Raw genomic sequence first — 13,961 nt, forward strand, 5'->3', positions numbered from 1 at the left:
TGCCTGAGGACTAAAAGCAGTGCGTACAACCAGTGGAAGGGAGAAGCTATCATCAAGGAGGAGTACTCCTCCTCGGCCTGTGAGTGTAGAAGGGCTATTAGGAAGGCCAAGGTAGAGATGGAACTCAGGCTGCCATCCAGGATAAAGGACAACAAAAAGTCCTTATTTAAATACATTGGGAGCAAGAAGAGGGCACCAGGCAGTGTAGGGCCCCTGCAAGACACAAACGGTAATCTTGTGGTTACTCCAGACAAGAAACTGATATTTTTAACAGTTTCTTTGCCTCTGTTTTCTTGAACAGGGACCAGGATATCCCACCTACCAGAGGTAGGGACAATCTTGGGGATAGCTCTATCAGGCCTTCAGTCAGCGCAGATGTAGTTAGGGATCTTCTGGAAGGGCTAGACGTTTTTAAATCTGCAGGTCCAGATGCCCTCCACCCAAGGGTGTTGAGGGAGCTGGCAGGGGTCATCACGGAGTCCTTGGCCCTGCTGTATGAGCATTTGTGGTCATCTGGCCAGGTGCTGGGGGATTGGAAATTGGCTAACGTGGTCCCAATTTTCAAGAAGGGGAGGAAGGAGGACCCAAGTAACTATAGGCCTGTAAGCCTCACCTCGGTTCTCGGCAAGATCTTGGAGAGAATCATCAAGGAGCACATCTGCGGGGGGCCAGGGGCAATCAGCATGGGTTCATTAAAGGCAGGTCCTGCCAGACCAACCTGATTGCCTTTTAAGACCAAGTAACTAAATCCTTGGATGATGGTGTCGCTGTGGATGTAGTCTTTTTAGACTTTAAGAAGGCCTTTGACACTCTCTCTCACCCCATCTTCATCAATAAATTAAGCGACTGTGGCATGGGTGCCTGCACAGTTAGATGGGTAAAAAATTGGCTGATGGGGCGCACCCAGAGAGTAGTGGTGGACTGGTTGTACTCAAACTGGCAAGATGTGAGCAGTGGGGTACCCCAGGGCTCGGTCCTCGGGCCCGCACTGTTTAACATTTTCATCAGCGACTTGGACAGGGGGTGGAAAGCACGCTGTCCAAGTTTGCTGATGACACTAAGATGTGGGGTGAGGTGGACACACTTGAAGGGAGAGAGAAGCTACAACTAGATTTAGACAGACTACAAAAGTGAGCAGACGAGAATAGGATTGGGGTTCAACGTAGACAAATGCAGGGTGCTGCATCTTGGGAGAAGGAATCCACAGCATACATATAGGCTGGGGAGTTCCCTTCTTGAAAGCACAGAGGTGGAAAGGGATCTTGGAGTCATTATTGACTCCAAGATGAACATGAGCCGCCAATGCCAGACCGCAGCCAGCAAGGCCAGCCATATCTTGTCATGCATCCAAAGGCGCATCTCAAGCCGGTCCAGAGAGGTGATACTCCTCCTCTATATGACTTTGGTCAGGCCAAATATATCATGAGTTGGAGTACTGCATCCAGTAATGGGCGCTGCACTTCAAAAGGGATGTGACCAGACTGGAGAGGGCTCAGAGGAGGGCCACCTGTCTGGGGTCTTGTGGACCCAGCATTCATTCCTGCCTGTGGCAGGGGGTCAGGCTAGATGATCTGTTCAGGTCCTTCCTGACCCAACTACTATGAAGCTATGATGGGAAGCTTGACAAAATCACTTTTTTAAAAGGTAGTTTTACTGACCTTGTAGATTGAATACATTTATCTTTGTACATAAGAATTACATTCATATCCTGAAGAATTACAAAGATCTAGGATTAAATTCTGGCCCTGTGAAAGTTAGTGACAAAATTCAGTAAGGCTGTGATTTGATTTGCACTGTCTTGTCTCTTCATACAGCAGCAATGTTAACTTGCTTTGCAAGACCAACACTGCAACTTATTTTTGAAAAGTCACTTTATTAAAATACTATGCGCGATCCACAAGCTAGGCCAAACCTCAAACTTGCTCTTTTGGGCAATATTTGTCCATGGGTGCTTACACAAGTGACATTTTTCACATGATTGGGCCCCTGAAAATGCTCTACAGCTGTTACTTAACACACGTTAAGTGGCTCCAGAGTGCTTTTAAAATGGCACATTGCGTGAAACGTTAACCTTGGTAAAATATATTAGATTAGGGCACTTTAAAGCAGAGTGCTTTAAGGAACTTATACTTCCTCCGGGGTTAATTTTTTTGTGTGGGGACAGGGCAGGGCTGGTGTTCATGCCAGCAGCAGCATCTCAGCCCTGTCCCTGTGATTGTCCGTGGGGGAAGGAGGAGGAAGGGGAGGGAGCAGCCAACTGCTTTTGAATGGCCAAAGGTGTGGGGGGTGGGTATGGAATGTAGCCCCCTTGCCTTGCAAGGCCCCCCCAGCTACCTTGGCTGGGATATTGGGGGGAGCCAGGCTGCGCCCTCAAGGCAAGGGGGCTCTATTCCACACCCCCCTCCCTAGCTCTGGCTATTCAAAAGAAGCCAGCAGGTCTGTGCTGTCTGCTCCCTCCCGCAGTGACAACCCCAGAATGGGGAGGGGCAGGGCAGGGCTGAGGAGAGTGGCGTTTCAGCAGCCTTCAAAGAGGCTGCTGGAGCACCCCTGCCTGCTGGCCAAGGCCGATGCAACCAGGCTCCATACTCCCCCTGACCCAACAGGCAAAAATCTGTAAGCACCCTATATTGAAGGGAATTTCTTCAGAACCTGCAAGACCATTGGATCCTTGTACAAAATGGCCCTTTTGGCAGGATAATATGGGCTGCAATAGTGAAAGAGGCTGTTTTCTGCAGAAACCCTGCCTCATTTATTGCATAAGTTAGATGATGTATTATGAATGAGGCTGGGGTTTGCAATAGGAGAGAGAATTGTTTCATGGTTAAGGCAGTTGAGTGCTGCCTAGAGAATTGGATTCCATATCTGCCTAGTCCCATTTCCAGTATTCGTTATGTAAGTTAGTTAAACCAACTTTTAGCACGTGGTTGCAAATTGTATGTTCTTCATTTTATGGCTACTGGAGATCCGGAGGTCTGAATTATATCTTGCATCTGAACTGAAGTCAGTAGGAGTTGTGTTTGGTATACATGAAGTACTGTACAGTGCAAAGTATTCTAAAAAAAATGAGTGTTTGGTGTCTCAAAGCACTGCCTAGAAATAGTGGAAACGTGCAACTAATCTTTAAGTCTCAAAACTCTTTCTCTAAAATGATGATAATATTCTCTCATCTCACAAGGTATTATGGAAGAATATATATTAATATTTCTGAAGTACTCAGTAAAATGAGTGCCAGTAACTAGACCATGAGAAAATTAATAATTCTGTCCCCAGAGTTGGGTCTGAACACTGTGCAACAAATAAGATACAGGAGTCAGACATTGAACAACAGGAAGATAATTGATTAATAGCTGATTTTTAAGTGAGCATTGCCCATCCAGTACACTGAATGTGGCATGGGGCCTGTGGAAAAAATAATACGTGATCATGTAAAATTAAAGATGATATCATAATACATATTGAATCATTGAAAAGTAGGGCTGAAAGGGACCTCCCAAGGTCATCTATTTCAACCACATGCTTGGAGCAGGATAATATCATTCAGAGGGACGAATTACAGTTATATGGGTAATTTTAATTCTAAATATGTGAACACTGGACTTTGCAATGTTCTTTTAATATAGTTTTTTTGTGTAAAATATGTATTGGTTATTGCAGATATTAGCAAAAAGAAATGTGTAATAAAAAATAAGTGTTTTTTTGCATTTTTCTCTAAACAGCAGAGTAGCTACTGTTTCTACATCTATACTGATATCTTTGAGAATGCATGTTGGGAAACTGTAAAACAAACTAGTGATAGGTTAATTGCAGATTAAATAGAAAAGGAAGGATGAGGGCAGGAGTTACGGAAAATAACTGTTCCCAAATAGAAAATGACATAGGGACAGTTTAGAAATTAAATAACTATAGGGTGTTCTTTTCTTTCTATTCTACAAACTATTTTAGAATTTATTATAAAAGGAACTTTATTTCTAAGTTTCTGAAAGTGTCAGAAATAAGAGAAAGCAGAAGTAAATAAACAGTCCTGACACAATAGCACAAGAAGAATGGCAAGAGACCAGTGTTACTGTACAGGGAGCTTCTAAAATGCCTCAAATGCAAAAGGAAAGCATACAGGCAGTGGAAGAATGGACAGTTCACCAAGGAAGTGTACCAGAAAAAAGCAAGAATCTGCAGGAACAAAATCAGGAAGGCAAAGATAGAATGAGTTTCACCTGGCAAAGGAGGTTAAGGACAACAAGAAGAAATTCATTAATTATGTTAGCCAGAAAAGAAGAACCAAGGAAGCTGTGAGTCCTGTTAAGAAGCAGGGGGAGCTCCTAATTGAAGATGCAAAAAAGGCAGAGCTATTCAACTGCTACTGTACCTCATGGTCTTCACAAAAAAATTAAGCTGCAGCCAGACACCTACTAGGGATTATCTGGAGAAGGAAGAGGATAAGCTGAGGGAGAAGATGTGGAGAAATCCCACTTTTTGCTGGCCTCCCTACTCGGAGTCTGCTCACCCCTCCTCTGGCTTCAGACTGTCTACTGGCTCCACCTGGTCACCTAGGTGGTTTCATTCGGAGGGGGGAACTTGCTCTTCCTTTGTTCCAGTTTCCTTCCCAAATACCTGTGAGGCACTGGTCACTCCACTAGGGGGTTGCTGACATTTTTCAGACTAACTAGCCTGCATCAGCCATGTTCTGAGGTTACTGATTTTTCTTTGGAATTTAGGGATGAGATCAGAAAAGTGATTAAAGGGATCACTCCCTTTTGGGAGAGGGAGACATTTTGGGGATACTGAAACAAGCCAAAGGCCTCCAGAGCTCCATCAGTATCTGGATGAACATGTGAGTAACTTACCTGAAATTTAGCCAGTTATTTAGGATTAAGTGAAATAGATGCATAACAAAAGGGCCAACAAGCCCATTCTGTTTTGCTCAAGTAGGTTTTCTTCCATTTTCCATTGTTTTGTATTCCTTCCTCACTCTCTCCCTCTTTGATCAACAGGGATCCAGGTTTTCCGTTTCCCATGGAAAAACGGAGAAAACCACAGATTTCCCATCTTTATGATGGGAAAATGACGGATTTTCCCTTTTAGCAGAGAAACCCGCGGATTTTCCACTCTTGCAAAGAGCTCTGCAGGCAGGCAGGCAGAGTTCCAGCCTGCAAGAGCTGATTGGAGAAGGGGCGGGAAACCCCCAGCCCTGCCCAGAGTGGGAAGGAGAGGGAGAGGGGGAAAGGTGGGGCCTGAGGCTTTTAGTCAGACCCAAGGTTTGCCTCTGGCTCACTTTCCTTGTGGAGCCTGTAAGGTTAGGAAAGTGGGGCTTACAGGGGGTTGTGGGGCAGGGGTGGGGGGGAAGCTGACTGGAGGTTGAGCTGGCTGGCAGGGAGGCTGCCTACAGGGAGCTGGCTGAGGGCTGAGGGAGCAGGGAGCTGTTGGTGAATGATGCAGAGTGCCTGGCCAGCTGCACGTGGACCGCCCACGGTGCTATTGGCCCAACAGGGCTCAGCACCTCCATGCACGGCTTCCCTTAAGGGCGCATAGTGCCACTCGCGGTCCATGTGCAGCCAGCTGGGTACTCTGGCTGGGAGCGGGGAGGCGTTGGTGAGAGACATGGAGTGCCCAGCCGCTGCACATGGACTGTGAGGGATGCTGTGGGCCCTTAAGAGAAGCCGCACCTGGAGGCATTGCACCAGGTGGGGCCAATAGTGCCACGGGTGGTCTACATGCAGCTGGCCAGGCATTCCGTGTCTTTCACTCTCAGGGAACAGGGGGGAACCTGCTCCCCTGGATCTGTGCTGGGGCAGGCTGCAGGCTTAAGCAGGCCAGACCTGGCATGGTGGGAACAGTGGGGCTGCACAGGGATCCCCTCACCCCCCGCCCCCAGCCCTGGCAGTGCGCCTCCTGTGCCTGCCACTTTCCTCAGTGCAGCCCCACATGCAGGAGGCGTGTCACCAGGGCTGTGCAGAATGAGCAGCCGCTAGGAGATCCCCATGCGGTTCCCCTGTCCCCAGCTGCGCCTGGTCACGGGGGAGGGAAGCAGGGCAGCAGGGAACAGTGGCAAGCATCTGGAGTCTTGAACCACTGATGAAACTGCTGAGAGCTGATGAGAGACTCTGCTTAGGTCCTGGAGAGATCTAGGCACTCTCACAGAGTCTGGACATCCAACACACACAACAGATGTATTCCACAGCTTGCACCTCTCACTAACAAATGCACCAAGCTCAGGAACCCAACTCATGCGCTCTCTCTGCTGTGGTCATTCCACAACACACATGCATCCACAGACACATAAGTGACGCGTAGGAGAGGTATGGTGGGTGGGGCACATGGCCCCCTTGACAGGGCTGTCAGCAGTGCCGCCTGTGGGTGCTTGCCAGCTCTGCTGCTGGTGGCACCTGTGGGAGCTCACCAGCTCCGGCCCTGCTGCCAACCCGAGTTTGGGATTATTTGAGGTTTGAGGTTCATATTATGATAGTGATCACTTCAACACTATGAATATGCCAAAGATTTTTTCTTTTTTGATTTGTTGATTTTCTTGGTAAATCCTTCAAGTTAACAATCCTATTCTATTAAAGGATAAAAACACTGGTGTTTTTTTTATTAAGGACTGACTTCTTTAAAAACAAACATTGACAGTCCTAACGCATACAACTGTAAATATTTAGTACCTTAAATTACTCTGTACAAAAGGTGTCATCTTCTCCCTTGCCTTCCTGAATCCCTTGTTTACCTTCTCTCCTAATAAGATTGGTTTAACAGATTTACAGGGCTCAGTAACAAGGCAACAACTGCCACAACTTTTGTAAAACTTTTCAGCTGAAAATAGGGCTGGTGAGCATAATTATATGCAACTTCCCCTATGGTAGTCTATATGAATAATTACTTAGCAAGTGAGTCTTTCAAGGCCCTGGAAAACTTTATCTTATTTACTTAATCTAAACTCAGCACACTTGTAAATCTAATTTTAGGGAGCCAGTTATTGTTTGCTCTTTTTTCCCTGAAGCCAAATCTGGCATGCCTTTATATTTGTTTGCTTATGTATTAAACTGAAGTTGTAGCCAGGGCTGGAGACATCTTTTCCATTTGAAACAAAATCCAAAATCAGTTTTGAGCAACTGGGGCAATGGAAGAGGTAATGGCAGGGATACAGACTATGTCTCCTGAAATACTCAAGTCCTTATGGGCATCAAGCTTTGGAAATTTATGGAACTACAGGAATGGGTTTGCAGAAATCAAATAGGTTTGATTTCAGTAGTAAAAAGGAAGAATTGTATCGACTTCTTAAAAATTCTACAATGTAATTTTTTCACTATTTTTTTCCTAATCTCTCTTTCTTTTATCAGAGTGTCCCCAGTTTGGGATATTTACAAGAAGCCTGGGTCGGAGAACATTTAGTTCTGTTTGAATTTGCAAATTCTTATCCAACCCCACATTTCTAAATTCCATCTGGATTTATCCAAATTCACCTCCATTTTTGCTATCAGTAGAACCAAATCATGGAGAAATGCTGATATAATTATTATTTGATATGTTGCAGCAGTAAATCAGAAACATGTTTGCATTTTTTAAAATTTAAAATGATGCTAAATTTCTCACCGTAAATGCTGAGTTTATTAGTTCCAAGCTCACTGCAAATCAACTGGTTGATTATCAAAGCAGTGGCTTGCAAGTGACATAATGGCAGCTATGGAAATGACTATTTCATAAAATGATCTTAACTTCTGCTTTTTACTATATTTAGCTCCTTGTTTTGTGTACTGTATTGTTTCATATGTTAATGCTTATTTGGGATTGAGCAGTATATAGATCATGCATTTTGTACCCAAGGTGTGTCAGTGTACTTTATGAAGGAATGAGTTAAGTAGAGCTAATGGGCAGCAACCTCAAAGGCCAAATTACTAACCATTATCATCTTATCATTAGTTTACGTGTGGACTCAGTCCTTATCTTTGAAAACATGTGGTGATCAGGAAAGGTCCCAGACAAGTGGGAAAGCTCAAATATAGTGTCCAGCTTTAATAAAGGGAAGACAGAGGATCTAGGGAACTATAGACCAGTCAGCCTCATCTCAGTCCCTGGAAAAATCATGGAGCAGGCCCTCACAGAATCCATTTTTAAGCACTTGAAGGAGAAGAAGGTGATTAGTAACAGTTAGCGCAGATTCACTAAGGGCAAGTCATGCCTGACCAACTTGATTGCCTTCTGTGATGAGATGACTGGCTCTGTAGATATGGGGAGAGTAGTGGACGTGATATACTTCAACTTTCTCAAGACTTTTGATATGGTCTTCCACAACATACTGGCAAGCAAACTAAAGAAGTATGGGTTGACTGAATGGATTGTAAGGTAGATAGAAAATTGGCTGGATCATTGGGCTCAATGGGTACTAATCAATGGCTCACTGTCTAGTTGGCAGCTGGTATCAAGTGGAGTACCCCAGGGGTTGGTCTTGGGGCTGGTTTTAATATCTTCATCAACAACCTGGAAGATGGGATGGAGTGCACCCTCACCAAGTTTGCAGAAGACACCAACCTGGGTGGAGTAGTAGATATGCTGAAGGGTAGGGCTAGGATTCAGAGTAACCTAGACAAATTGGAGTATTGGACCAAAAAAAAATTTGGGGTTTTTTTGCCAAGACCCATTTTTCAGAAAAAACAAATTAACTGACATCAATTAATTCTTCTCTTTTAATCCTTTATTCCTTGAATCCATGATCAGTTTTTCTAGTACTGTACCCAAGATCGCTATATATTTATCTGGGTTGTTCTGCTTACCCTATCTTGAATAGTAGTGCAACATTGACACTCTTCCGTTTTTGTGGAATTTTATTGGAATTCCAAGAATGCACTGACTCTGCAGCACTTGAAACTACGAAAGTGGATTTAGGACCCTCCTTTTCTAATCTTGACTGCTAAGCTCATCAGGATGCCATTTCCTCTCTCCATAGGAATTTTATTTTTGCTGTTAAGTGTGTGCTATACTATTTATTGATTTAAGTATTGTTAGTATTGTTAAGGGCAACTCTCATCTTTGAAGTGATTTACACCAAAAGTGAAATTAATATTATACCTCTTGATCTGTATGGATGCCATGCATCTGTCCATTTCAAAACTGGCGTGCACAATTGCATGCCCCAAATGAGCACGAAAGTTGGATTTTTCAGCTAGCTAGCGATTTGCATGGCAGTTGAGATTGTAGTAAAAAAGTTAGATACACAAACTCACTCATAAAATCCAGCCCCTTGTATGTTATGTGATTTTGTATATCTGAATGTATTTGTGTTTTCATTTATGTCATTGAGTTGTGGCTATGGATTTTTTTTTAATATGATAAGAGATCTCAATTTTCTATTATACAATTTCTGTAGCGTCATACCAGTGGGATGAAAAGGATGCTTTTGAAATATGTCATAAAGTGTGTATGTGTGTGTGTGTACACTACATGGCTTAAACCCACACAGATACGTATTCAGATGCACATATAAAATATAAGATTTACTTAGTGATGTGACAAATATTCCCTTCACTATCCTTGCGGTAAATGGAAATGTGTATTTCTTGTAGGAAAGAATCCCTTAGATAAATCTTACAGTATGCACTCTGGTTCATTGCTCCTAGGTGCAGCATTTGCATGTGCACTAGGGACCACAGCATGTTGAGCTGGGATGGAGCAGCCCAAGCTGGCAGGAGGCCCCAGAGCGGCCCTGACCCAGTTCAGTGTTCTGCAGAGGGGCTGGCTGGGCCCAAATGTACTACACTGTAGGGCTAACCAGCTGGCAACCTCCGCACTGAAAAGCCCTTGTGCCCCAGCCAGCCCCGTCGTCGTCGTCTACACATATATTTCACTGCATATTACTACACCGCTGTAGGATAGTACTTGTGTCAGGAAGTATATAGTCTTCCGTGTCTCTCTCTGGTGCGTTGCTTATGGGGATTCTTCTCAAGGCTCACCATTATTCTTAGGGATGAACAACTTGGTTAGTGGAATGGCTTCGGGTCGGTTCACCAGGGGGCCTCGTCTGTCAAGTCTTTGATAATTGCCTTCAAATTGGGAGGACGATGTTTGGTCCCGCCTCCCCTTTGTGTCTCCCCTCAGTCGTTCCTGCTGTTCCGCCTTTGTGGGGCTCCACCTCCCCTACACCCTGCCTAATGCCAACTACGATGTCGTCACCTGCATCGTTGAAGCTGTTGTCCTGTGCCTTCTCAGTGCTCGGGTTCCTGGAATATGATGGCCGCTGGATATGGGCAATGTTACTATCCCGAGCGTTTCCCACAGCCTTCCTCCTTTCCAATTATACGTTGTCCGGCTTCAGTACCGGTCCATTCCCCGATGTGTCGCCTCTGCCCCGGGCTTGGTACTTGCTGTCCGTCAGTCTCCTCTGTATCCTGGCTCTGCTGAGTCCTGCCAGGCTCTAGGCTCCACTGCCGACTTCCTTGATCCATGTTGGCCCTGTAAACAAATCCTTGGGCCCTCTCTGGTCCTGCAATCTTGTGGAGACCCCTTCCTGGGGTAACCACCAGGTGCCCTCACTGGGACTGCTTGTGTTCTCTGGCCCCTCTGGGCTGGCTGTGGATGCCACTTCCGGTCCCCCCTGCTTGTCTTCCACTGGGCCTTTTGTCTTGGACCCAGGGTTCTGGCCACCCAGTTGTTCCTGATACACTGTTATAAAGCATGCCCACACTGATGGGGGTGCCGATCCCGGCTCCTTTGGGCTCGACAATTTTTTTTCCTTTTTGTATTTTCCTGTGGTGGCTCTGCCTGCCGCAGTTTCACTTTCACCACTTTCATCTTCCGGTGCAGTATCCCACCGCCTCCGCTCCTTATCAGGTAAGTCTTTTCCACACTGTACTATCTTAGGGCAGAGTTAATTAGTTTACTGTGGACTAATAGCTCCCACATGTATAGACAGTGACTGTTAGCTCTGCAGTACAGTATTTTTGTGTAGATGCCCCCAGTGTCGATTTATCTAAGCCATATATACACATACACATTGGTCATACTCCCTTTGTTATTCTTGGTATGAATGAAAATATGTATTGCCTGTAGGAAAGAATACTTAGGTACATTTTATATATCTCTTATGTGTATCTGAATATGTATCTGTGTCGGTTGATCTAAGCCATGTAGGTGTATTTTTTTCAAGAAAGAAAGACTGAAAGCAGTTCATATTTGCTAGAGAATCTCAGTGTGTCACATGCTATCAAATAATGGATTGTGTGTTGTCATTTTGTTTGAGTACCAGAGCTAATGTCTCAGTCATACTCTTCAAAGTCTCTATAATCTTTACTGTTATCTGCTGATAAAAGCTAGATATGCCAAGTGTTCAGTAGAATAAACCTGTCAAAGATGTGCTACAATGTTGTATTCCTCATTGATTTTCTCTCTTTTGTTTAGCTTGGAAAATTCACGCCAAGCGCACTGAAGATCAATATCTATTACGAACAGATTTCTCTGTTTTTAAACACAGCTGGAAGTCTTAGTTTGGCTTTTCCCCCTTTTAAATGACATAGCTGCAGCTTCTATTCTATGAATATATGTGTTTTTACAATTAAAACAGTTGCTCCAAGTACTTGTCCTGTTCAGTTACACAGACTATTTTATTACTCCTATAGAAATGTATTATTTTCATCATACTTTTGCAAAAATTATTTTTAAAAGTACTTTTAAATCATGTGTTATTTAGCTACTAATTCTCAGTATTTTAATGTAATCGCCCTATTCTTGCTACTGTTTGATTTTATGTAATGGCTTTTATTTTCACACTTTTTCCTGGTATGTAGGTCCCTTGGAATTAGTGGAAGCTTTAGAAAATGGAGGATGCCCTACTGCAGGATGCAAAGGAGTTGGACACATGAAACGAGCAAGACACGTGGGCCATCATAGGTACATTCTATAGACAGTTGCTTCTTAACTGCTGCTTTGTATTATTATATCCTTTAGATGGAGGGCACCTGTTAATTCCTGTTCTCAAGAAAGCAGGGCAGAGTTGAAAATAAATTAGATGCACATTGACTTCAGTTGCCATGGTGAACTTGCTGAAATTAACATTAACAATCTGTAACTTATTTCTGTAACTTATTTGCAGCAAGGTGTGCCAAGAAAAAGCATATTCAACAGTTTTTCTTCTTGCAAATAACAAATCTAGTAGCTCTTCTCTTTGTTCTTAATAGGGCTACTCATTTGACTGTTCAGATTAGAAAATGATGCAAAAATTGTGCTATATCAACTTTGTACATTTAAAATGATCCAGGTGGTAGTTTTATTATGGCTCAGTTTTTTATGTTTATTGCTTTGTAAATTTTTTGGCAGAGCATTTTTAAAATATCCTCTACTTCTGTCATTACCTCTATCAGATGAGCCTGCTGCTATCGTTACCTTCCTTGTGCATCTTTCTGATGCAAGTTAAAGAAATGAGAGAGTCCCAGGTCTTCTGTAAAAAGATTTGGCAAGGGAAAGACCAATTGAAAAGAGAGAGCGAGATCACAAGTTCTATTATTATTTTTAAGCATGTTTACAGTATCAGATGACCCTGAGACCCCTGCCCCATTAATGAAATGCAATCAATGCAAAGTGTTTAAGCACAAAAATAAATATCAACTGGAATCAAAGGCTTTGGCAAACTCTGTAGAACTTAGGTAGAAAATCATAGAAAAGTAGGGCTGGAAGGGACATCAAGAGGTCATCCCCTTGGCTCAAGGCAGGATCACCTCTGACTAAAGCATCTTAGATAATTGTTTGTCTAATCTGTTCTTAAAGACAACTCCTCCAACATGCGTCACTTACGTCTCTGTGGATGCATGTTTGGTGTGTTGCATGTGCAATGTGGAATGACCACAGCAGAGAAAGCACATGAGTTGGGTTCCTGAGCTTGGTGCATTTGTTCATGAGAGGTGCAAGCTATGGATTACATCTGTTGTGTGTGTTGGATGTCCAGACTCTGAGAGAGTGCCTAGATCTCACCAGGACCTAAGCAGAGTCTCCCATCAGCTCTCAGCAGTCTCATCAGTGGTTTAAGACTCCAGATGCTCGCCATCAGGCATAATGTTTGAAATCTAAAAACACCCTTTAACTTGCGACAGGTAAAGCTGGGAGATCAGGGCACTGTCAATATCCTGCTACTGCCAAGGACAAGAAGTAGTTTGTTAAAGTATATGGCATATGTTTAAGAGATCCAAGAAAGAGGACCATGGTCCCTGCTACAGAGGAAGGCAACCTTTCTATCCCCGCCACAGTCTGTCTACTGATTATGGGGTAAAATTCCTTCCTGATTCCAAATGTGCTGATAAGTCTGACCCTGAGCAGAGAAGTAAGGCCTGCTAGCCAGAAAATGCTGGATTTTCTAAGTCCCCAGCTTCTATAATTTTTCCAATAAAAGTTCATGTTCCTGCCAGTCATTAGTGTTATATCAGTAACACTGTGGGTGTGTCCAGACCAGCCCGCACGTGCCTCTTGCAGCGTCTCATACCCCTTTGAGACGCTGCAAGAGGCATGTGCAGGAATGAAAAAAAGTTTCCTGCGCTGCATATTTGTAGCACGGGGGCAAAATTAGACCCCTGAAAATCCAGGGGTGAAAAAAACCTGCATAGAAAAAAAGCAGGGCAGGGCACAGTCTCGGACTATGCCCTGAGGCAACCAGAGGCTGGGTCCTCCATAAAGATTCTTTGGCTGCCAGAGTGTCTCTATGGTTAGCCCTTGCACTGAAGCACACACAGGTAGTGTGCCAGCTTCAGGGAGCTAGACCCAGACTCCACTGCAGGTAAGTAAGGGGTTGGAGGAGGGGGGAGAGGGGGATGGTGGGGGGGACTCCTGCTGGCCCCGCCTGCTCCCCCATCCCCCCAATCCCTTGCCCACTTGGCCTCACCCTCTCAGCCCTCTGAGTCCCCCCCGATCCCTTCCCCACTTGGCCCCATCCCTCTCCTGTCCCCTGAGCCCCTCCCCGATCCCTTTGCCACCTGGCCCTGGCCCCCCCCCCATCC

General features: G+C 44.5%; 1 protein-coding gene across 1 annotated transcript in view; it reads left to right on the forward strand.

Annotated features, from left to right (window-relative positions):
- The window catches only part of L3MBTL3 (L3MBTL3, histone methyl-lysine binding protein), a 167,974-nt gene that overhangs the window by 99,597 nt on the left and 54,416 nt on the right, over positions 1-13,961 (forward strand). The window contains 1 exon segment of the mRNA XM_014522505.2: positions 11,766-11,868. Coding sequence (XP_014377991.1) covers positions 11,766-11,868 — 103 coding nt within the window.

This window comes from Alligator sinensis, unplaced genomic scaffold (genome assembly GCF_000455745.1).
Source record: "Alligator sinensis unplaced genomic scaffold, ASM45574v1 scaffold889_1, whole genome shotgun sequence".
NCBI classification, from domain to species: Eukaryota; Metazoa; Chordata; order Crocodylia; family Alligatoridae; genus Alligator; species Alligator sinensis.